Raw genomic sequence first — 26,665 nt, forward strand, 5'->3', positions numbered from 1 at the left:
ACACACTGTATAGCTGTGAGAAGTCACAGACACACTGCAGAACTGGCATCAAGAACTGGCAGGGGTGCTTACAATCATAATACAAAGGGTATATTCATTTTGTTATGTTGTGAGATTATATATATACTAATTCATCATTTGGACTTGCGTGTGTGTGTGTATTTATTTATATGTGGATATATAGACATATGTATATACATATATATAATATATATATATATATATATATATATATATATATATATATATATATACACATATTGCACACATATATTATATACAGGTCTAATGATGCATTCATTATCTGCACCAGGCCATTTGCTAGAGTTGCATTAGACAGCTTTGTGCTGGGATGTGCTTGGCTCCTGAAGCTGCCTGTGCTGTGGTTACAACGATGGGCTCTCAGAGAGTCAGAGGACTCAGCTCTCCCCCTGGGCACTCTCTGCAGATCCCAGCGCCCTGCTGATCGATTATTTGATCATTGATTCTCCCTCTCACCAATACCAGGCTGCCTCCGCCGCGAAGGACGCTGATTGGTCGGGAGATTTCCTAACGCTGCCTACTGAGATTTGGGCTAGCTCATCTTACGCCACACAGAGGGGGAAACATTCTGCCTCGGCTTCGCTGTGTGCCAGCCTGCCGGCTGCCGCTCCACAGTCCACGCAGGATCATGTTCTGGGGGCTACAGTGCATTGCAGGCAGACTGTGTTCCTATATATATATAATTTGTTGATGTATCATTCCACCTAATAAGTGTACAACAAGCAAACTGTAACGTTTCTTGCATAGTAATATCTGCAAGAACTGAGACGTAACTGAACTCCTTGCACTTATTCAGCCTTGCTGGCACGCTGATACAGTCATAGTATTGGACACAATGTGGATTGCTTTCAGATAAACGTGCAAGTATGTGACAACGCCTGGATGCATGAAGAGAAAGGATAGTAGCATCAAGGGATGTGATCTCAGTGTCACAATGGAGCAGTAACCTGTATCCAGCAGCCTCAGAGGAAGGCAGCTCCCCATAAACTATCGAAAAGGAAATAATAAGTGTCATGGATTGCTAGTTTATGGAGTGCATAGGGTGAGATGGGCTGGCTGCATGCATAAAAGGGTCTAGGGCTAGTGAAGAGAGAGACTGTAGTTGAGGAATAGTGTAGAGATAGATAAGCATAGTGCAGAGACAGTGCAGGTATAGTGTAGCAATAGTGCAGGTATAGTGAAGGGATAGATAGGAGTAGTGGAGAGATTGTCAGGGTCAGGGATAGTGTAGGGATAGATATAGACAGTGCAGAGATAATTCAGGAATAGTGTAGGGATAAATGAGAATAGAGTAGTGATAGGTATAGTGTGGCAATGGTGCAGGTATAATGCAGTAAAGGACAGAGAGTCGGACTGTGTAACGATAGATAGGGATAGTGCTGGTACAGTGCAAGAATAATGCAGGTATAGTCTTATGTAGGTGCAGTGTAGGGATAAAGCAAGGATAGTGCAGGGATAGATTGGAATAGCGTATATATACAGGTATAGTATAGGTATAGTGTAGGATTAGTACATGGATAGTGCAGGGCTAAAACAGGGATAGATAGGAATAGTTTAGATTTAGTTCAGGAATAGTGCAAGGACAGTGTAGGGAGAGATAGGAATAGTGTATGGATAGTGCAGAGATAATGCAGGGATATACAGTGATTGTACATGGATAGTGCAGGGACAGATAGGAATAGTGAATTTATAAAGCAGGGATAGGAATAGTGAAGATATAGTGTAGAGATAGGAATAGTGTAGGGATAGACAGTGATAGTACATGGATAGTGCAGGAATAGATAGGAATAGTGCAGTTATAAAGCAAGGATAGGAATAGTGCAGTTATAAAGCAAGGATAGGAATAGTGCAGTTATAAAGCAAGGCTAGATACGAATAGTGAAGGCATAATGTAGAGATAGGAATAGTGAAGGGATAGACAGTGATAGTACATGGATAAATTTGAATAGTGTAGTGTAGGATAGGAATAGTGCAGTTATAAAGCAAGGCTAGATACGAATAGTGAAGGAATAATGTAGAGATAGGAATAGTGTAGGGATAGACAGTGATAGTACATGGATAGTGCAGTGATAGATAGGAATACTGCAGGGATAGTGTAGGATTAGATAGGAATACTGCAGGGATAGTGTAGGATTAGATAGGAATAGTGTAGGGATAAAGTAGAGATAGTGTATGGATAGGCAGTGATAGTGCATGGACAGTGCCGGGATAGATAGGAAGAGTGCAGGGATAGACAGTTATGGTTATAGTACATGGATAGTGCAGGGATAGATAGGAATAGTGCAGGGATAAAGTAGAGATAGTGTAGGGATAGGCAGTGATAGTACATGGATAGATAGGAATACTGCAGGGATAGTGTAGGATTAGATAGGAATAGTGTAGGGATAAAGTAGACATAGTGTATGGTTAGGCAGTGATAGTACATGGATAGTGCCGGGATAGATAGGAAGAGTGCAGGGATAGACAGTTATGGTTATAGTACATGGATAGTGCAGGGATAGATAGGAATAGTGCAGGGATAAAGTAGAGATAGTGTAGGGATAGGCAGTGATAGTACATGGATAGATAGGAATACTGCAGGGATAGTGTAGAGATAGGAATAGTATAAGGATAAAGTAGAGATAGTGCATGGATAAACAGTGATAGATAGGAATACTGCAGGGATAGTGCAGGATTAGATAGGAATAGTGTAGGGATAAAGCAGAGATAGTGCAGGGATAGGCAATGATAGTACATGGACAGTGCGGGGATAGATAGGAATAATGCAGGGATAGACAGACAGGACAGGCTGAAGTGTTCTGCAAGCTGGAAACAGTTGCTCTTTTTGTGTGTAAGGTGTAGTACTAGTGTAGTATGTGCCTGAGCTGTCCTCCTCCTCCTCCTCCCCTCTCCCCACCCCCCCTCTCCACATGAGCTAGTTGCTGAAGCCCATTGCATTGTGTAAGACGCGACCTGTTATGGCCACCACTACTTCCGGGTTCCAGCATTCTGGTCCAAACCCAGCAGCAGAAGCAGCAGCAGAGGCAGCATCACAGGCGCGGCGGGGCTGGCAGCGAGCGGCAGCGACCGGGGCTCTTGCTAGGCGGACTGAGACCCTGCTCTCCCCACTCACACACAGAGGCACTCACCCAGAGAGAGGCAGCTACGGGGACAGGAGGCTGCACAGCCGGGAGCGCTGGCTGCGGGCACAGGGAGCCTGAGCTTTCCCCGCATCTGGTCACTGCTGTGCGGGGCTCCGGCCGGTGCACATCGCCCACTGGATCATCATTCATTCAGCACCTTGACAGGCTCACCTGTGATTGACAGCTGAAGTGGCAGACAGCCATGAGACTTTCCCCAGCCCGCTTCCAGGGCCACTTCTAAACTTCATCTACAGGAGGGAAAAACAACAATATATATATATCTATATATCTATATATCCTTTCTCCCTGGTCTGGGAAAGTGTCTGATGCTGAATTATCTGGCTGTTTCCATGAGCTCGGACAAGTTGAAGATTTGGTTGAAATATTCAAAACACTGGAAACTTTAAAGAAGAGGATTTAATTTCATCACTTTATTTTTATTTTTTTATTATTTTTATTTTTTTTATCTTTTTTTTGTGGAGTTGCGTCATTGATCCCTCATCCACACTGGCCTTAAATAGGATATATTTGAAAGTGAAGTAGGAAGGTGTTAGGAAGGCCGATGGCTCAAAGGGTATGTACTGTCTGTGTGTATACATTGCTGCAAAACTTTACAAGTGCTGTATGTCTGAAACGTGGCTCGGGCAGGGGCTATGAGAAAATGCATTACTGTATGTATTCCCCAATGGAGATGAGATCTTGTTTTCACTTTTCATCTTTACATAAAATTGCATAGATCACTAGCATGTAGATATAGACATTAGCGTTCATGCACAGTACATTGCAATGCATCGAGGGATAACATATATATATATATATATATATATATATAAAATACACATGTATGTATGTATATATATATATATATATATTATGAGTATTGTATAGACCAGATGCACAAACTAGTCACAAAGCTCGCTTGATAGCTATCAATTAATTAACTTTTTTACAAGTTGACAAAAAGATTTGAAAACTAAACTTCAAAACTGATATGTCTTTCCTTGGAAACTCGCTGATGTGTGTGCTATATAATGTTTATATGTATGTATGTATGAATGTATGTGTATATAAGTATGTGTGTGTATATACATATATATAGTTCAAATTATCAATGTATACCTCTATCCAGACATTATTGCTAATACGTTATACATTATTATAACGTGTTTGCTGCTGTCTGCGAGCTTCTAGCAAACAATCCGACTTTCCAAAGTGTTTGTGGATCCAGCCTGTGGGAATGTAAAAGCAAATCTAATCTCTCCTCGGATCTGTCATTCCAATGAAGTTGTGTTCCAAATACAGAAGTAATCTTAATTGCTGCCACTTATTCTGAATATGTGCACATAATCAGTAGCGTTGCAATAATTAAAAGTCATTAAACTTTGCATAATATGAGTACTGAAACATAATGAGCTATCTATAATAGAAAGCTGGCTTGTTGCTGACACTTAAGTTCCAACCAAGTGTCACCACAATATACAACTATTTACTGATTCGCTGATAATTCATATCCCCTATTGGAATGTAATATAATTGTCACTATTACTCAGCCCTGCTGATGGTTTAGTGTCATCTATTTCACCAAATGACAACCGGTAGTATTATGCTGGGCTATAGGGGGAAAAAACACAGGAGTCACATACTATAGATGTAGTAGATGTTTCAGTTAAAAGTTTAACTTTCCCTTACAGGGATATATGGTCCTACATACGACTGTGGTGTTTTCCCATAATCCGAATTGACACGAAGGGCAACAATTTTGGCTAATTTTGTAATACGCATACATACATACATACATACATACACACATACATGTGCATCGGTGTGTGTATAAATACGCACTACTATATATGCATATATGCGTGTGTGTTTATAGTGTGTGTATATGATTGTGTGTGTATATGAGTGTGTGTGTGTGTGCAGTGAGTGTATATGAGTCTGTGTGTGTAGTGTGTGTATAGTGTGTGTATGTATATATGTATATATATATATATATATATATATATACTGTGATATATATATATATATATATATATCTATATATAGATATATATATATAGATATATATTACACACACACACTTACAAACTGGATAGTTATTTTCATGGAGAGAACACAAGCTGAAAGGTAACAAGGTAAGTTCACATACTTCATATAATTGGCCTCATTAAACATTTTGGAACATGGTTAGTGCATTAAGCAAAGCCCCATTCTCAGCCTGAGTTCTCTTCTGTCACTTGTAAAATATTGCCAGTAATTGTGATAATATTCCCCTTGATTTTCCTTGTGCATAGTCTATAGGAGCATAACTAATGAAATAAATTGCTAATCCTCCCAAGACTGGCCGGGGTTAGATGGAGGAGCTGGAACATCCAGGGCGCCCATTGTGGAGGGGATGGAGCTAGCTGAAGGCCCCAGCTATTGCCCTGCTCCATTGTCTGCTGGGTTGCTGATCCTGTTTCTCTGTCTACCATACAGTACGACGACTTGCCCCATTACGGGGGGATGGATGGAGTAGGGATCCCCAGTACCATGTATGGAGACCCCCATGCTGCTAGGTCCATGCAGCCCGTCCACCATCTGAATCATGGGCCACCGCTGCACTCCCACCAATACCCGCATACGGCCCACACCAACGCTATGCCACCCAGCATGGGCTCTTCTGTCAATGACGCTCTGAAGAGAGATAAAGATTCCATTTATGGGTAGGTACACCTGGCATCAACTTCCACAACACATGCTAAATTGTGCCCATCAGGTTCCAATGACCCCCAGACCCTCTGTATTACGTACTCCCTGCCTGTGCTTTCCCGCAGTAGTTATCTGTTATTGACTTTCACATTGTGCAAGAAAAGTTTTAGCGATTCTTCGCAGCTACAAAATTGCAGTTTTCTGTACAAAGTTTCATTTTGTTAATACATTATCACTGCTGAAGATTAATTTCCCTGGTAAATAAAAAAGAAACAAATACCCCTTAGTTACCAGCTCTAGAACAATTACGATTCTTTTAGTATTGTTTAGGTTTGTTGGAGATTCGGTGCATTATATAGAAATAGATTTTAGGGATCCAAAGTGTTCAGTAAGAATTCATTATTCTGTGATCACTATGGTGACAGTAGCCCGAGAAAGGCAATAACACTGCATATGTCCAGACATATATATATATAAATATTTTTTTTACATTTTATCTAAACAGCGCTTGTCTCTTAGGCATGGCTTTGTTGGGTGAAAGTAGGTCTAATTTTTTTTTTTTTTCGTATAGATGTCTTGAAATAACTTAAATAAATTACACCAACACGCTCTGGTTAATGTGAAAACATGTGTAATCTCACTAATTTGTCGGTTAGTACTCCCTAATCTTTTGTAGCCATGGAGTTTGTTTAGACGCATACTTGCAGTGCTTGGTGGTAACTTATCTCCTGCACGCTGCCCCCGAAAAGATTTTCTTTTTCACTGTTCCACAACCATTTTGCTTATACTGGGAGATGGGGACAGAGGAGGTGGCAGTTTACACAAGAATAGGAACTATTACTGTAAGCATTTTTAGTTGCGTTTTCAAACTAATGTAATTCCCCCTTTTCCTCTTGGAGTAAGTCAAATTTAGCCGCACTAAAATATTAACGTCTGGTCCCATTCTGCAGACTGCAAGGTGCTGTTACATCATAAAAGGAGGTGACCTAAAAATCAGTAGTGTAAAAAAACGTATTTTGTTTTTAAAGTCATTCTCCAGTACAACAGAACATGTCTGCGTTATATATATATATATATATATATATATATATATCTTACTGATTATTGGAAATGTTCCTAAGAATTCTAGCTAATTCTAATTATTTTTTTAAAGCTAGCAAAGTCTCCACAGAATTTAAAAAATGATTCATTATCTCATTCAGAGGTCTCGCAATTATATATTGTGCATTGAATTTTATTTTATTGTGGGGGGTTACAGTCTGAAACAAAAACATGCATGGGAAGATGTCATTGGGTGACTAGTGTATGTGTTAGCTCTAGACAGGCTTGCTGAGCCCTCCTGCCTAGGGCCTGTGGTATGCTTTGCCCTGGTGAGAGCAGCTTTGAGCTGGGGGAGGAGGGGGGATTTGATCATTTGGCATTTGTCTATTTTGCAGACAGTGGCTGTACGTGCGATTTTTCTTTTGTTTTGTTCTTTTTTAAAATTTTTGCTGTTTGTGACTGTTGTGTTTCTCTTGCAGACACCCCCTCTTCCCCCTTTTAGCACTGATTTTTGAAAAATGTGAACTAGCTACTTGTACCCCGCGAGAACCAGGGGTGGCTGGCGGTGATGTGTGTTCTTCTGAGTCTTTCAATGAGGACATTGCAGTATTCGCCAAACAGGTCAGCTAAACAACGCAGAGGCAAAGCCACACGTTACACACACAACAAACGATCACAGAAAGCACTGCCCTGACACATCCCATGCTATGATGTATTACTGATTCCCCCATACAGACGCATAATTTACTGAACAATGCCTGCAAGATTATCAGCGATTATTATCAATGTCCCATGTTAATCGGAGGGAGGGGGGGATTCAGAACCCATGCAGATCTAAATCGGAGTTTAGTGCTAACTATATCAGCTACCAGCCTAGTGACTGTACATAATATTATATAATGGACCAGGCGGTTTAATGAAGCGCGCATTGTAACAACTGCGATTTTGGCTACTGCGTTTCAAAGTGACTTTGTTTCCCTATCTGGCTTCAGATCCGTGCAGAAAAACCCTTGTTCTCTTCTAACCCGGAGTTGGATAATTTGGTAAGTGGTAAAGTTTTTATTTTTATTTTTACGTTTTCAAAGTGCCCCCCCCCCCCCCCCCCCCTACACACACACACACACACACACACACACTCCCTTTAGTCTCATTGGCTTGTTTATTTCGTACAGAGCTCTTAATTACCAGTAATACAGTATAAGAATTTGGTCTAAGTAAATTACACACTGATCAGAGGGGCTCTCTGCGGCTCTTAGTAGACGAGATGGCCTGGGTTTTTTTTATGGCACCCAGTAAGTGGATGCAGTAATCAGTTTTTTTGGCTTATTTAGGATTGTCAGACACATTCATTGTCCTCTGACTGCTATCACATCCCCAGAATTTCAGACAAACAGATTGAAAAGACTTCAAAAGATCCTTCACTGCTTTATATCAATGAAAAGCGTAAAAAAAAATAATACTGATACAAAACCATTTACTGACGCAGATTTAAGATTGTCTGATATTGAACAAATTCTGATTCTGGACAGTTAATTAAGGTGGCGGAATAATTCGTCTGTCACATGAAAAGGCCAAATTGTTCAAACAGTTGAGCTTTGCAGCTTTCCCCCCCTTTATATTTTGGCACCCCACCCCACATATCAGACTGACCATATATATATATATATATATATATATATATATATATATATTTACTTGTGCACACAAGGACAACAGAACTGACAATGGCTGTTTGTATCCCTCTTTTTTTATTTTGCAGATGATCCAAGCCATACAAGTATTAAGGTTTCATCTGTTGGAATTAGAGAAGGTAATGCCATGAAGTAACAAGCTATAGCTAATAGTAAATTTGCATAAATGTCTTTATTTCTAGTTCTCTGTAATTAGTGTCAAAACCAATCACGGAATCCATTTCTCTTCTCAGTTTAATTGCGTTTTCAGCTACTAAAAAAAAAACCAGGATCACAAACGCCCCGGCCTTGTGTTCATCTTAATAACTCTCCTGGCATTGGTGGTACTGTCGGAGTACATAGCATTTATTTATATTTTCCCTATAAATTCCGAAGGTTTTTTTTTAGATGCTGAGATTTTTTTTTAATAGATATAAAAAGAAAATAAAAGCAAAAATTGAGGTGTGTGTGTGGGGAGGGGGGGGGGTGTTAAATTCGGGCCAATTTTTGTTCTGGGGGGGTTTTACAGAGACAAAGACAAGCTGGTTTATCTGCTAGCTCTTGCACTCTGAAACTATTCTTTTTTTTTGTGAATGCTGTAGGGAAAAGGGGGATGATAGTGTGATTTTACTGGCTGTTTTGCATTCGTGCAATAAAGGGTTTTGCAGTTTGATGCCAGCTATAAAAGTTGCAAGCGAGCTTGAAGTCTTTTTATTTTATTTATTCCATTTCTGTTTGGATTTAAATATTAAAAAACACACAGTTTTATGGCTTGTGAGTGCAATGCTTTTCCACGGTCCCCTGTTTGCCTAACCATGCCTGTTTAGCTCTGCAGCCTTAGTGCTTGTACTATAATTGTTAGGAGTCGGTAATAAATGTGCCCTTGAGTATACAGCCTGCATGTCAGCATATCCATGCATCGCTTTACCAATGTTTCCCCCCACCCACCCCCTTCTCTATTTGCCTTGAGCAGACCCTGAAAGCCCCCTCTGATGATATAACTAGATGAAATTAAATAGTTTACTTTAAATGTCACCCATGCAGGTCATCTCTGTCGTGGTCACAGCCCCGGGAGCAGATGAATTTAGCACGGGTGTTGGATTTGTTGTAGCTTGTGAATCATCTTGTCAGTGTCAATTTTCTAGGATATCTCTATTTTAGCAGAAAAAAAAATACTTACTCCTTAATTCCGGATGCGTCGGGGAAGGGTCTCAGGGGGGTGATTGCAACGTGTATTCCCCTTGTTTGGGAGCGCAGGGCTGCTGCTTAGAGATCCCGGTGGCTCTTGTCAATTTTATTCATCTACTTTTGATGATAACTTAATCTGAATGCACTTTACTAATTATTATTTTTTATATACATAAGTAATATTCTTTCCCAACTCCCCTGGTGCAGGTACATGAACTGTGTGACAATTTCTGCCATCGGTATATTAGTTGTTTGAAAGGAAAAATGCCTATAGACCTGGTGATAGAAGACAGGGATGGTGGATCGAAGTCAGACAGTGAAGACATGACCAGATCAGCAAACCTAACAGATCAGGTAAGCAACTACGACCCCCCCCCCCCTCCCCACCCTCCCTCCCAATTTTCTCTCATCCATCCCATTGGTATGCACTCCGTTGGCTGGGTACTTTCTATTATTTGCATATGATTAAGCTCCTTTTAGATACATTACCATCGAAATGAAAAAATTTTGAATAATGTGCCTATTATTGCTTCATTAAGCCTTGCTCCTGGATTCGACCTGGCAAGATGAGCTTGTAAAAAGCCTCTGCCAGCCAATATGTCCTGCTTTTTGTGTGGCTTTTCACTTTTTTTGTCTGGATTTCCGTTATTATAACGTATCTACTGTTGCATTGGAGGATCATCGGGACGCGGGTGGCGTTAGGGGTTACGTCAACGTTGCACAGATTGGCGCAAGGCGTTACGTCAACGTTGCGCACTGGTTTAAAAGGGGTTCCCTGTGAGTATCACTGTGCTGGGGGGGATATGTAGAATATCCAGGCTAGGTGGTCTGGTAAATAACACGGAGGAGGACTGAAAAGAAGCACAGGCCGGGCTATTTTCTTGCTGTCTGTACGGTTCATTAGTCTGTCTTGTCAGTTTCCCTTGGCCGAGCGCATTCAGAGCTCAGTGCACATTGCTTTGTGCATCTCCCTTCCCTCCCTCACTCACACAAGCAGGAGAGGGGAGTGCTGTGGCTCCTACATATCTATTCCTAGTTCTTTAATTATAATAATATTTGTTTGTTATATGATGTGGAGGATGGAGCCTGTTTCCTCCAGTGCACGGACGCAGGTCCGCAGGGCTGCGCGTGAAGAGGCGCATTGGTGTGGCGCAATCTCCGGGAGGAGGCGTAAGGGGGTCTAAAATGTTGGTATTGTTGTTGCAAATCAAGTTTTACAGGAGGAAACTTTCATCTATCATACGGTAACTTGGTATAGGTGTGGGTTAGTGTCTTGTTTGAAGAAGGTTGAAAGTTGGTGGCATAATGCTATAGTCAATACTCTCCAGGCTTATGAAGGTGATATCTACCTGGCAAATATTCAGTACATGGACATACATAGACTATAGGTACTTCGGGCAGTGTGATTTGTAGATCTGTACACAGTACAATTGTATACCTACCTATTGTGTGTATATGTGTATATATATATATATAATATATATATGTAGTATGTTTTAACTCTATCTACATACATACATGCAAACATAGGGAGAATGTGTACATATAAACCTTGAAGTTGGAATTCCCCCCTTATCAAAATCCTTCCCTTTACCCCTGGATTGTTTAGCTCTGTATATTGCCCCGAGTTAAAAGGGGCTTCAAGCAATCAGTAGTGTTGGCTGTGTGATGTGCAATGGATGCTTTGTACAGGAAACAGTGGCAACCTCAGCAGTGTAAAGGTTAATTAGGCTGCTGCAGGAGAAACGTGATGCGTTAAGAAGTGAAGTTTGACCTTTATGTTTTGGAAGGGTTAAATTTCATTTACTTATTTATTTTAAACCTGTAACATCAATCATGGCCAATGTTCTGGCTTAAAAATATTATATTCTTTCTTGCACCAAAGAAAAACAACACTTCTTACTTGATACTGGTAGTGTGTGTTTTATATTAATCTGGTACTGTTTCTGTCATAATTTAACATAGGTTTATTAGTATATAGTAGAGTACATTTAAAGTATACCTTCAGTGCAACTCCTGGGAATTCCATGCTGGTCACACAAGTCACAGTCAAGCAAAAAAACTTCCTAAGCCCCCATCCTCTGCAGAGGGAACGTAAAGCTCCCAACACTGCCACACTTGGTACAAATAGCTCTAAAAAACTGTGATTTTAAGTATTTTTTTTTTATGTGATCAGATGTTTTCCTAGATCCTAAAGCTGTATTAATATGGCGGGGAAAATTATCACTGCTCTATTTGGAATATTACAGAATTAATTGTATCTTGAAAAAACATTACTCTCAGCATATGGTAAAAGTGTGTTTATTACACTTTTAAATATGTTTGTCTTTACTTTATTTTATTTTTTAGATAATTAACTACAAACAATACTTTTCTGTTATTTATTGCCTAGGCATTCTAATATATATTTATTTGTGCCTTTTATTGATGCTGGGTGGGATTGATTATAGCGTTGGATCCTTGATACGTTCACATCTTGTTTGTTCCCTACAAATGTGTGGAGATTTTGTGTGTTAGTGATCTGGCCTTGTTCACGTCACATTTCAATATACAGCTTCGTATCCTAGGGAACCTATAGTAAAATATCTGCTGAAGACAAAATTGCAATCCAACAAGTCTAGCTAGAAACTGAGTATCTAAAAGCTGTGCAGTGCATGGCATACACAGCAATTTGAGCAAATTACCAGGATAGCTCGGGGCAACAAATGAAATCAACACTTTAATTGCCTCCAAAATGAAGATTTATACCCCATTTTACCAAGAAATCATTATTTTCTCGAGAAAGTGACCTACAAAGCAAGATAATAACATATTTTAAACAACAATTAGCAAGCTCAAATGATTTGCGAAACGTTAGATGATTTTATAACAATATAGATATTTTTAGGAAGCCCATCACGGATTTGGAACCTTAAATAGTATAACTATTTGCGGTGAAATAAATCCTATACAATAATAACACTTATTTCACCTTTCAGTATTTCATCTCATGCCTTTAGCATGTCAGCATTGCATGTAATTAACTCCTTGCATGTATTCACTTTATTAATGTATAGCACTGTAATGTTTTTGCCAATATTAAAGCCTAAATCCACAAAAGTTTAACCTCATTATGTAAAGTTCATTGTAATGGGGAAGTGAAATATATAGTATTTTTAACGAATAGGAACTTGGTATTGTGCACATTCTGTTATGCTAGTTTATAATGATGATGTGCATTATGGCTTTAATGAAGAGATTAATAAGATTTATTTTTAATGCACAATCCCATTTGGCATGTCAGTTAATAATATTTAGGAATTAGTTGATTCAGCTCATCTCAAAGAGATATTGATCTAAATCATCAAAAGTTGTATCAATTCTGTTTTTTAGTGTAGAAGTCAGGACCCTTTGAAGGGAATCTGAACAAGACACCCAGAATACAAGCCCCACCCCTGAAAATGTTTGCTGTAGACTTTAAAAATTATGAAACTTTGCATTTTCCTATGAATGTGGCCGAGCCAGTTCCAACTGTTCTGTTGTCTACTTGCTGACAAATGCAGATACCCTTCAGGTGTTATGTGATCTGGAGCTGCTAGTTGCCTGTTTAACTTGTTTTGTAGCACTAGAGTCTGTTCTTCATCTTGTCATGTAATCTAATGCAAGCACTTCCTGTCCAGCAACTGACCTCTCCACACGGCTCCACCTCTGCTTATCCCAGGAGGAGTGCCTTACATATACAGCCATGTTTGAATAGCCGGATATAGGATAGGTGATTCCCCAGCCTATCTTATGTTTTGCTTTTTTAATTTTGTCTCATTTTGAGTCAACTCTGTTTACTGTTGTACCTGGCTGCCATTGGTTTCTGTAATGTTTGGGTGACAAAGTTACGGTCACTTTAATGTTTGTTATAACTAGCCTTAACCAGCAGCTGATTGATTTACTGTAGGTGACCTTGTTATGTGTATTGTTGTTGGAGGTTAGTGTCAGTTAGTACTTAGGATCTATTTCTAGCACCAGTCTACAAAACATCGCAAAATATTTCACTTTGAAATAGGCTCTATTTTTGGCCTTTATTTTTTTTTCTATAAGAACGCCAGCACTTCAAAATAAAGTATGTGTTGAAATATGTAAACATAACACAATTAATAGACCTCATAATGATGTGGCATTTGTTATCAGTGCCCCCAAACTTGATTTATTTATTTTAGGTTCGGTGTACGGTTATGATATATTATAGATATTACATGTCGGGCTGTTGCGTAACTGCCAACTGTCCATAATGTCCAGTGACAATCCCAGGTTTTAAAGAATTGACCCTAGAAATTTTAGCTTCTGGAAATGTCCCTATTTTTACATTCTGGCCAAGTCCCAGAGTGTAACTGTTTTAATTCTGTGTATCTGTGTATTTACTCTAGTCTCATGATCAATTCTTAACTGTAAACTTTCTAAGTTAATGTTCATTGGAGATGAGAAATTATAATTTGAGTACACGATAGCCTACTTTAGTAAATATAGGATGAAAAGTACACAAAGGTCTGCAGCATGATACAGATAGAGATTTTAGAGAGAGAAAGAGAGAGAGAAAGAGAGAGAGAGAGACATTACAAATTATCTGTGATTTACAAAGAAAGCAGCTTTTGCAGTCTTTTAAAATGGTGCAAAAGCTCCTGGAATATTTTTGTCTTTTTTTTTTTTCATTTCTCTAAAATAGTTGTTTCTACTCACCACTTTCACCCATGTGTCAAGGAATTAACAGGTTAAAGATAGGGTGCACAGATTTACAGGAGCGGTAGCACATTAAAGTTCATTATATATAATGCACTAGTTCAAACCTATCCCCATCCAAGTAATGAATTCTCTGAATTTCAAGATTTAAAACTCACATCTTCCGCCTTTAGGAATCATCAAAAAGCAATGAACTTACCTTTTGCCCGATAACACACCTGGGTATAAATGAGGTCACTTAAATCCTGACCCATTCTCTCAATTTTTGGAAAATTTAGCAAATTCCAACAGGGCTCCTGTTTCCCAGTGGTTACATAGGAGTTAATTACTTTGCACATCGTAAGTTACAGATGAGCAATATGCATTGGGCATTTAAAATATTGCCATTAAAGTGATAGACTACAGAATGGTAACAATAATGGGCAAGTGACCTTGTACCATTTTAAAAAGATATGCATAAGGCAGTGACAGTACTGTCTTTGTATGAGAAACCACAATGCACACTTGCTGGCTCTCTTATAGAAATGTTTTTTCATCTGTTTACTAAATCGTTCTTGCCATGACTGAAGCAGTTACGTCTATTCTGTTTCAATTTCAATGCATTCATATATGTGTTATGTAATAATAGCAGTGTACACTGTACTTTGTAATTGTACAGTAAGAATAGCAAACAACCCTAACATTAATCATCCATACAGCTTTAGATGTAATGTACAATTAAACATAGATTCATTCTAATTACAAAATGCACTTAGAATTAGCAGAATAGTCTTTTTCGGCCTACTGGCTATTCTATGGCACGCTCAAAGGTCTCTTCAACAAAACGTATTGTACTTTTATAAGATGCTGCAAGTGACTGTTTAGCTTTTGGTTTTGTTGTTATATACAGTCCATAATGCTTATCTCCATCGTTTCATAACATTTGTTTAAACAGCAAAAAAGTTATGTCTGTCTGAATCATGAATGTTGCAATCAATTCTGGATCACAATTTAAAGTACACCATTGCTAACTGATATTGGTAAAAATAAAAACTGATAACTGAAAAAGGTAGATAGCCAATTTCTCTTTCAAATCATGGCAAATTATATTTTCACTTGTGTGCCGGTTGCAATAGTTACCTTGAAATATTTCAAGTTGTTAATGTGTTTTCCTGTTTAATAAAGACATATTAGAAAATAATAAAGTTTTTTTTTTTTTTAAAGCAATATTTCACGGTCAAACTGATTTGTCTAAAAAAGCAATGTGTTCACAGTCTTAAAATTGTCATTAATATACCAGCTTGTGTTTAGAGGGACACATTTTCCCCTCAATGGAAAAACAAGAAGCTAGCTTGCGTTAACAGATGGCAGTAAAAGATAGATGTAAAAATAATATTATAGCATATATATAAGAATCAGATATAAAATTCTAAGCACATAGACAATCCACACAAACATTCTATACTAATATATATATATTTTAACCCCAATATTAAAGCCATATTATTATAACATCTATGTTCATCAATTAAAACAGTCATAAGTATAGTGAACAAAATGAAGCACTTCATTAGTTACAGTAGTTTATTGGTGTTGAACAAAGTGAATTACAAGTAGATAATTATTTTGCATGTTTTCCCATCCATGTCATATACTGTTTTTCTACTTTAATATTAAAAGGAAACTTTGTTCATGAACGTTATTATTCATAAGGTTTGTGCAAATGAACTTATAATTATCAAATCCATAGCAAGTCTATATGCAGAAACAGTTCTAGAAAAAAAAAAAAAAAATAGGCAGTTTGCCAAATTCCTGTAGGGGCTAGGAAGGGAATGATCAAAAAATGAACATGCAATGAGACTTCCCGTAAAAATGACTATTATTCAACATTATTTGACTCTAATGTCAAGGAAACTGTAGAGAGACAGAAAACTGATAATAGATCTCAGTAATGTCTACAATGTACTCTTAAATATTTGCTAATAGCTTTTTTTTTTACTCTTAATATCGTAAATGACTGAACTTTAATTGCGTTATCATAGTGAGAATATAGCATTTCTCCGTGGTTTTAAGAAATATTTAATATAAGGTATAAATCAGATTAATAGATGTATATTTTAAATTATTTAATCTGTCTGAAAATTAGTAAATTTAGTCTAGTTGATAAACTAACATCAGGTCTTGTGCAGAAAGACATAAAGCAACAATATACCATAAAGAGCTATCACCAGCGTCCAAAGTATGCCCAGAATGTAGACCGAGGGAGTCTCACATAATTTGGTCTTATCTTTTGAGCTGGCTAGGTTGTCTCTGAAAAGATTTATTTTTTTTTTTTTTTCCTTAACAGGAGGATGAGCTTGATATACTGTAACAAGAATACAGAAACACACCATTATATTGATTTTTAGATCAAATATTTCCTTTTTCATGGGTTTAAAAAAGGATGGTTGATAACAGCAATGCTCTGTTAGCCAGAAATTCCCACCTACTGGTTGGAAGGAAGTTTCGTGTTGTATGGACACTTGGACAGTTGTTGCTAGGCTGGGTGGTGCAGCTTTATACAGTGCATTCAGAATACACCAGCAACATTTGAGTGGACCATAGTTATTTGACCCTGGGGTATGAACTAGGGTCACTCATTTCAGAGGCAGTGACATTACCATTGAGCTACTCCTGTAACCCTCCAGGGCAATAACATTAGTGTTTCTTGTGCTCAGTGAATAATCAGTGGTATGAAAGCTGTGAATATTATGCAACTTGTAGATAGATGTGAATTTTACCTTTAAAGTATTGCTTAAAAATAAATAAAAAATAATTCTGTATAAGTGAGACATTATGCTGTTGCAAAAAATTAAGCATGCATACAAACTATATTTTGAAATGCCTTGCATGTTAAAAAAAAATAATAAAAAAAAAATAAATAAAAAATAAAATAAAAAAACACTTGGTGATCTGGAGCCAAACTCTGATAAATTCCCCACCATGGTGTCTATGAAACAGGAATTCCTTAGGCATGACCTAATTCCTGAATGTCAATGTGTTTTTTTTACTCTCTACTTAAGTTATAGAGGAAAATTCAGTCTGAAAATACAGTAATATAGAGTTAAACAACATATATATATAATATATATATATATATATCTATATATATAAACACGTACAGAATACTATGGCCACATATAATATTCGCACCCCCTCCACACACACACATTAACCTAAAATTAGATTGTAAGCATGGTCAAGGAGGTTACTGTTGAGAGAGAGTTTTTGTGTAAGTTCTGTGCAAGCTGCGTGGCTTTTGAGGAAAATAATGCATCAGTTCATGGCATATTGGGTGTATTATCATTTAAAAATTTATATGAAAAACTTGTTTCATGCATATGAAAACTTTTAAACAGCAAAGGTTTCATGAATAGCAACATTGGGGGTACTAAATGCCCACTAAAAATACACTTTTTGTCATATCTTGCAAACTATATGGATTTCTTTAATTTACTATAACTCTCCAAATATCTTTTCATTCCAATAAGTATTTTTTCTCTGAATCTATACACAAACATGTCTAATGAATTAGCTAATTTCAATTTAATAATCTAACCCCATCTTCAATCTGGACAAGGCTCTCATTTTATACTGTAGTAATTGAAGCAGCAGTCAGTAATAGCAGTAGCACTAAATAGTAGTAGTAGCAGCAGTAATACTAGCAGTAGATAGATAGTAGTAGTAGTAGTAGTAGTAGCACTAGATAGTAGTAGTAGTAGTAATACTAGCAGTAGATAGATAGTAGTAGTAGTAGTAGCACTAGATAGTAGTAGTAACAGTAATAATAGTAGTAGTAACACTAGACAGTAGTACTTGCAGCAGTACTATAAATAATAATAGTAGCTCTATACAGTAGTAGAAGCAGCAGCACTAGATAGTAGTAGAAGTAGCAGCACTAGATAGTAGTAGTAGATATAATAATAGTAGTAGCAGTGTTAGTTGTAGTAGTAGCAGTAGTAATAGTAGTAGTAGTAGTAGTGGCACTAGATTAGTAGTAGCAGCAACAGTAGTAGTAGCAGCACTAGATAGTAGAAGTAGCTGCAGCAGTAGTAGCAGCACTAGATAGTAGAAGTAGCTGCAGCAGTAGTAGTAGCACTAGATAGTAGTAGTAGCTGCAGCAGTAGTAGTAGCACTAGATAGTAGAAGTAGCTGTAGCAGTAGTAGTAGCACTTTATAGTAGAAGTAGTAGCTGCAGCAGTAGTAGTAGCACTAGATAGTAGAAGTAGCTGTAGCAGTAGTAGTAGCACTAGATAGTAGAAGTAGTAGCTGCAGCAGTAGTTGTAGCACTAGATAGTACTAGTAGCTGCAGCAGTAGTAGTAGCACTAGATAGTAGAAGTAGCTGCAGCAGTAGTAGTAGCACTAGATAGTAGAAGTAGCTGCAGCAGTAGTAGTAGCACTAGATAGTAGAAGTAGCTGCAGCAGTAGTAGTAGCACTAGATAGTAGAAGTAGCTGCAGCAGTAGTAGTAGCACTAGATAGTAGTAGTACCTGCAGCAGTAGTAGTAGTACTAGATAGTAGTAGTAACTGCAACAGTAGTAGTAGTAGCACTAGATAGTAGAAGTAGCTGCAGTAGTAGTAGTAGCACTAGATAGTAGTAGTAGCTGCAGTAGTAGTAGCACTAGATAGTAGTAATAGCTGCAGCAGTAGTAGTAATACTGGATAGTAGTAGTAGCACTAGATAATAGTAGTAGCTGCAGCAGTAGTAGTAGTAGCACTAGATAGTAGTAATAGCTGCAGCAGTAGTAGTAATACTGGATAGTCGAAGTAGCTGCAGCAGTAGTAGTAGCACTAGATAGTAGTAATAGCTGCAGCAGTAGTAGTAATACTGGATAGTAGAAGTAGCTGCAGCAGTAGTAGCAGTAATAGTAGCACTAGATAGCATACTTGCCTACACTCCCGAAAGTTGCAGGAGACTCCAAATTTTTCGGGTAGCCCAACGCACCCCCAAAAGAGTAAGCAGATCTCCCGTATCCCACCCACTTCCTATTGAACTGGGCAGGATGGGAAGATTTTACTGGAAATTTGCAGGTCCGTCGAGAGGGGGTGGAGCTAAATGACACTAATGGCGTCATTTATCCCCATCCCCTCCTCGCAGACCAGCAAATCGCGGGCTTTCCCTGTAAAGGGGGCTGAACCTAATGGCGGCTACAGTCTGGCCCCTTTCCTTGAAGTTGAAGCATCCCCTCTCCAGGTTGCTCCTGTAGGTAAGTATGGATAGTAGTAGCAGTAGTAGTAGCAGTAGTAGTAGTAGTAGCAGCATATAGTTGTAGTGTCTCGTGTTGACATTTGATCCACTCATCAACCTTCTCCCTTATTAACTAGGTGAGGTAAAAAGATTCCGTTGCTCGGTTGATAATGTCATGAGATTCATGTGTGTAAACTTGGCCATAATAATATTTTTTTGGAGTGCCCACCTCTCTCTATAAAAAAAAACTAAAATGTTATATATATGCGTGTGTCAGTCCCATTGTCTCTGCTGAATACCATGTTAGTTGGGAGCTTCTCTATGTCTTCTGCCAGTTTTAGTGGCAGCTTGGTAGACTTACTGTACAGAACTGTACTGTGTGGATTCATGCTTCTTCTGTTACTGGGTCAGTGGCATGGACTCTAATGGCTGCATTTTTAAGGTGCGTACAAACGTAACGATTTTTTGAACGATTTAACTATAACGACATCGTTATCATTCAATCTTTCAAAAAATCGTTCAGTTTCTGAGTTATAACAAGGAACGAAAATCGTTCAAGCGCGCTCTCATTTGTAGTTTGTAGTTCATTTCAGACTGTCCAACATAACGATTTTCATTAAGGGAAGGAACATTTTTCGTTCATCGTTGTAAAAATCATTCATTACACTTCAAAAAATCGTTCACTTTTCAAAGGAAAATCTGACAGAAAGTCTGACAGATAATCTGACACCTTATCCGTTTTGTTCGACCTGTATCAGATACAATTGTGGCACTGTCCTAAAGATGTTGGAGGTGAGTGGTGGCGGTTCTTGGTGGGGGATTAGCTGTCTGTAACAGAGTATAGAGGTAATGCTTTACTTTAACAGGGCTACAATGGAATTTTAGGTTAACACTCTACTGTGCAAATTACCGGCAAATTTCAGTATTAGTGTCCAGTGGTCTTTTAACTCTAGTTCCACTACATGATGACAAAGAGCTCAAGCTCCATTTAGTTTCCTCTGCCATCATTCCTTGCACCGGCTATTGACAGAGCCTGCCAACAGCTGTCCTGGGGACAGTTACCCGCTGATGGTAGCCGTAGGATCACTGATCATACTCTTCACTTGTTAGAGGGCAATGGGCAAGCATGGTGACAAACCCTTGACTACTTGGTGCCTTAGGCAGCAGTTTACATTGTAAAAGGTTAATCTGACCCTGAAGTATTTCAGATTAGTTGTTCTGGCAAAATTAAATATGCAAATATGAAAACAAAAATAGTGCTATATGAGGAAAATCATAGTCTGCAGACGTACTTATATGCGGCAAATATACACATATATCTGTGTGATTTATATTAAACGGCAACATCTTTTTTATATACATTTATCCACACCTCATTCTTCACATCGAATGCAGTGATCTCACACTCTAACACAGAAGAGATAGGTAGTTGATGGAATCCTCAGATTGAATAACAGGAACGCTGAGATGCTTTCTGGACACCCTGGTTTAAATCCCAGGTCCGAGAAAGCAGTTTACACGACATTTTTCCACAAATCTTATTTGCAATACATATACCTTATTTTCTGTTTTCTATGGAAAAACCTCCTGTAAAGTTTATTTATGCAATTAGACTGCTGTAAATACTGCATACATTTAGCTTGGATCTGTTTTATATAGTATTTCATGGGTCAGTGCAAAGGGTATGTACAATAGTTGTTATGTCATCATTCAGAAAGTCAACACCAGAATGTTGACATGTTCTGTATGTCAATATTCAGAATGTCGACATACCCATTATGCCGGCAGTGAATGTGTCGATATTTACAATGTCGACATGGGCACGATGTCCACATGGTCTTTACACTCTGGGGACAGTGGCAGGTGGGGAGTTTGACTGGGGCGGTACACCTGTCATACTGTAATGCAGGTGTCCTAAGGCGAGCTCAGGGAGGACAGAAACCTCCTGTGGTGCAGACATATAATTGTGAATGTTGACAGTCTCATTGTCGACATTACAGATTTAGGTTTAGGGTTGGGCTGTGGTTAGGGTAAGGCTGTGGTTAGGGTTATTGAAATGATTGCCAAGCTACTGTCTGTTTTAGTAATACAGAGGGCTTTGCTAAAGGCGCAGACTTGATCAGCACAGCATCTTATGTTGATTCACCATTTAATGACTGTAATGTTGCTGAAAGGCACATTCCTCCCCTAAACCTGAACAGAATTGTTGGAAGATAACAGAAGTCCAACATGCTTCAGTAAAAAAAAAAATGTGTGTAATATTTTACCGACTTTAGCAACCGCCAGAAATATAAAATATATTCAACAGCTATCAGTAGCATTCATAAATATTATTATTATTATTATTATTATCCTTTATTTATATGGTGCCACAAGTGTTCCGCAGCGCCTTACATAGTACATAAAACTAATAAGTGAACAAAATAAACAACAAAAAAACAAACAAGTAAATTACAGTACAGTGAAGGACATTATATACATTGCTGCAATAGTGATTAAAACACTCACAATAAGCAGCAGAGAGTTGGCAGAGACGGATTAGGTGCCCTTATGGGGAGTAAGGAGTAGAAGAAAGTGTAAGGAGAAGCACATCAGGGAAGAGGTCCCTGCTCATGAGAGCTTACATATATATATATATATATATATATATATATATATATATATATATTAGGGGTGAGCGGGTTCGGATTTCTGAAATCCGAACCCCCCCGAGCCCCCCCGATCCGAGTCCGATCCGAGTCAGGCTCGACTTTTCCCGCCTGACTCGGATCTGAAATCGAGGCAAAACGTCATCTTCCCGCCTTCCGAGTCTCGCGGGTTTTGGATCCTATATAAGGTACACACGTCGGCGCCATTTTCTCACTCGGCTGTGGACAGTGAAGAGGGAGGGTGGGAGTTAGGGCTGTGTAGTGTAGTGTAGTGTAGTGCTGCTGTTGTCCACTACTTCAAAGTCCATAGGGGCTGGCTGTGTTGTGCTGTGCTGCTGTTGTTAATAGGGGCTGTGTCCACTACTTCAAAGTCCATAGGGGCTGGCTGGACTGTGTTGTGCAGTCAGTTCTCCATAGGGGCTGTGTCCACTCCAAAGTCCTGTGCAGTGTCCCAGTCCTAAAGGAGTGCTGTAGTGTTGTCCAGGGGGTGCTCTGTCCATCAGGGGTGCTCCCCCCAAGTGCTAAAAAAATAATATATTTTCTGTGTTTGTGAATTGTGTGCGCAGTAGTCGCACGTGCATCAACAAAGTAGTGCCAAGCGTGCGCCTGTGTCATAAGTAAAGGGCCGGCTGGCTTGACCGTTAAAGGGTGCTGTAACCCCCAAAGTACACTCCAGTCCAAACCAAAAAAAAAATTATTTTCTGTGTTTGTGAATTGTGTGCGCAGTAGCCGCACGTGCATCAACAAAGTAGTGCCAAGCGTGCGCCTGTGTCATAAGTAAAGGGCCGGCTGGCTTGACCGTTAAGGGTGCTGTAACCCCCGAAAGTACACTCCAGTCCAAACCTAAAAAAAAATTATTTTCTGTGTTTGTGAATTGTGTGCGCAGTAGCCGCACGTGCATCAACAAAGTAGTGCCAAGAGTGCGCCTGTGTCATAAGTAAAGGGCCGGCTGGCTTGACCGTTAAAGGGTGCTGTAACCCCCGAAAGTACACTCCAGTCCAAAGCCAAACCAAAAAAAAATTATTTTCTGTGTTTGTGAATTGTGTGCGCAGTAGCCGCACGTGCATCAACAAAGTAGTGCCAAGAGTGCGCCTGTGTCATAAGTAAAGGGCCGGCTGGCTTGACCGTTAAAGGGTGCTGTAACCCACAAAGTACACTCCAGTCCGAACCAAAAAAAAATTTATTTTCTGTGTTTAGCCGCACGTATATATCAAATCGATATAACATAAATGGAGGACCAAACTTTCTCCGATAAAAATAAAATAGAGAAAGATCAAGAACCACTTCCTCCTAGTGCTGAAGCTGCTGCCACTAGTCATGACATAGACGATAACATGCCATCAACGTCGTCTGCCAAGGCCGATGCCCAATGTCATAGTAGAGGGCACATACAATCCCAAATGGCAAAGTTCAGGAAAATGACCTTGAAAAAGACATTTAAATCAGCTGAAGAGAAACGTAAACTTGCCAATATGCCATTTACGACACGGAGTGGCAAGGAACGGCTAAGGTCGATCCCTAGTATGTTCATGACTAGTGGTTCAGCTTCACATGACGATGGAAGCCCTCCTCCCACTAAAAAAATCAAAAGAGTTAAGCTGGCAAAAGCACAGCGAAGAACTGTGCTTTCTAAGAAGATATCACAAATCCCCAAAGAGAGTCCAAGTGTGGTGGTGGTTGCGATGCCTGACCTTCCCAGCACTGGACGGGAAGAGGTGGCTCTTTCCACCATTTGCACGCCCCCTGCAAGTGCTGAAAGGAGCACCCACAGTCCACTTGCTGATATGCAAATTGAAGATGTCACTGTTGAAGTACAACAGGATGAGGATACTGGTGTAGCTGGCGCTGAGGAGGAAGTTGGCGAGGAGGATTCTGATGGTGATGTGGTTTGTTTAAATCAGGCTCCGGGGGAGACAGTTGTTGTCCGTGGGATGAAAAAGCCCATCACGGTCATGCCTGGGCAGAAGACCAAACATTCCACCTCTTTGGTCTGGCAATATTTCTATCCAAATCCGGACAACAACTGTCTTGCCATATGTACCATATGTAAAGGTGAAATAAGTAGGGGTAGGGACGTCAACCACCTAGGAACATCCTCCCTTATACGGCACCTGCAGCGCGTTCATAAAAAGTTACTGTCAAGTTCAGAAACTTTGGCTCAGACCGTAAGCAGTCCAGGGACACCTAAATCCCGTTGTCCTGTTGTATCCAAGCGCCTGCAAACCACACCGTCAACTCCCTCCTCGTCAATTTCCTCCTTAGTCAGGATCGGAAGTAGTCCTGCAGGCCATATCACTGGCATGACTGACTCTCCTATCCGGGATTCCTCCGGAGGATCCTGCATTGCTACGCCTACTGCTGCCGCTGCTGCTGTTGCTGCTGCTGCTGGGAGTCGTTCATCATCCCAGAGAGGAAGTAGGAACACCACTACTTTTACTAAACAATTGACCCTCCAACAGTCCTTAGCGAGGAGGATGAAGTACGACAGCAGTCATCCTGAAGCAAAACGTATAACTGAGGCCTTGACTGCTATGTTGGTGTTAGACGTGCGTCCGGTATCCGCCATTAGTGCAGTGGGATTTAGACAATTGATGGAGGTAGTGTGTCCCCGGTTCCAAATCCCGTCTAGATTCCACTTCACTAGGCAGGCGATACCGAGACTGTACAGAAACGTCAGAAAAAGTGTCCTCAGTGTCCTGAAAAATGCCGTTGTACACAATGTCCACTTAACCACGGACATGTGGACAAGTGGAACAGGGCAGACTAAGGACTATATGACTGTGACAGCCCACTGGGTAGATGTATCACCTTACGCAGCAACAGCAGCAGCGTCACCAGTAGCAGCATCTCAGAAACGCCAGCTCGTTACAAGGCAGGCTACGCTGTGTATCACCGGTTTCAGTAAGAGGCACACCGCCGACAACCTCTTAGAGAAACTGAGGGAAATCATCGCCCAGTGGCTTACCCCACTTAGACTCTCCTGGGGATTTGTGATATCTGACAACGCCACCAATATTGTGCGGGCATTACATCTGGGCAAATTCCAGCACGTCCCATGTTTTGCTCACACAATAAACTTGGTGGTGCAGAATTTTCTGAAAAGCGACAGGGGCGTGCAGGAGACGCTTTGGGTGGCCCGAAAAATTTCTGGCCACTTTCGCCATTCAGCGACTGCGTGCCGAAGACTGGAGCGCCAGCAAACACTCTTGAACCTGCCCCGCCATCACCTGAAGCAAGAGGTTGTGACGCGGTGGAACTCAACCCTCTATATGCTTCAGAGGATGGAGGAGCAGCAAAAGGCCATACAAGCCTATACATCCACCTATGACATAGGCAAAGGAGGGGGTATGCACCTGACTCAAGCGCAGTGGAGAATGATTTCCGTGTTGTGCAAGGTTCTTCAGCCCTTCGAACTTGCCACACGTGAAGTCAGTTCAGACACTGCCAGCTTGAGTCAGGTCATTCCCCTCATCAGGCTTTTGCAGAAGCAGCTGGAGAAAGTGAAGGAGGAGCTAAGACGGAGCGATTCCGCTCGGCATGTGGGACTTGTGGATGAAGCCCTTCATTCGCTTTGCCAGGATTCCAGGGTGGTCAATCTGTTGAAATCAGACCACTACATTTTGGCCACCGTGCTCGATCCTAGGTTTAAAGCCTATGTGGTGTCTCTCTTTCCGGCCGACACAAGCCTGCAGAGGTGCAAAGACCTGCTGGTGAACACACTGTCAGCTGAAGCGGAACGTGACACGTCAACGGCTCCTTCTTCATTTTCTCCCGCAACTGGGGCTGCCAGGAAAAAACTTAGGTATCCTAAGCAACCCGCTGGCGGTGATGCAGGGCAGGCAGGACCAAGTTTGGACATCTGGTCCGGACTGAAGGACCTGGCAACAATTTCTGACATGTCTACTGTCACTGCATATGATACTGTCACCATTGACAGAATGGTGGAGGATTACATCGGTGACAGCATCCAAGTAGGCATGTCAGACAGTCCATACCTGTACTGGCAGGAAAAAGAGGCAATTTGGAGGCCCCTGTACAAACTGGCTCTATTTTACCTGAGTTGCCCCCCCTCCAGTGTGTACTCCGAAAGAGTGTTTAGTGCAGCCGGGAACCTTGTCAGCGAAAGGCGTAGGAGGTTGCTTCCACAGAATGTGGAGAAGATGATGTTCATCAAAATGAATTATCAGCTCTTCCAGGGAGACCAGCCTCCAGAAGGTACAGAGGGACCTGTGGTGGTGGATTCAAGTGGGGACGAGTTAATACTTTGTGAGGATGAGGATGTACACACTGAAGAGGGTGAGGAATCGGTGGATGAGGAGGATGAGGATGACATCTTGCCTCCGTAGAGC

The 26,665-nt window shown here is 40.1% G+C and overlaps 1 protein-coding gene across 2 annotated transcripts in view; it reads left to right on the top strand.

The window, feature by feature from the left end:
• The first annotated feature begins 2,805 nt into the window (after positions 1–2,805).
• Positions 2,806–26,665, top strand: part of MEIS1 (Meis homeobox 1) — a 168,928-nt gene continuing 145,068 nt past the window's right edge. The window contains exons 1-6 of one of the 2 annotated variants that reach the window (XM_088477252.1): positions 2,806–3,738; positions 5,643–5,869; positions 7,376–7,517; positions 7,889–7,939; positions 8,656–8,706; positions 9,962–10,108. In XM_088477252.1, the coding sequence (XP_088333378.1) occupies positions 3,727–3,738; positions 5,643–5,869; positions 7,376–7,517; positions 7,889–7,939; positions 8,656–8,706; positions 9,962–10,108 (630 nt within the window). In that variant the 5' untranslated portion in view covers positions 2,806–3,726. The remainder of the gene's footprint in view (positions 3,739–5,642; positions 5,870–7,375; positions 7,518–7,888; positions 7,940–8,655; positions 8,707–9,961; positions 10,109–26,665) is intronic. The other variant, XM_088477253.1, reaches the window with a different exon arrangement.

Source organism: Taudactylus pleione, unplaced genomic scaffold (genome assembly GCF_031769625.1).
Source record: "Taudactylus pleione unplaced genomic scaffold, aTauple2 ptg000201l, whole genome shotgun sequence".
Taxonomy (NCBI): domain Eukaryota; kingdom Metazoa; phylum Chordata; class Amphibia; order Anura; family Myobatrachidae; genus Taudactylus; species Taudactylus pleione.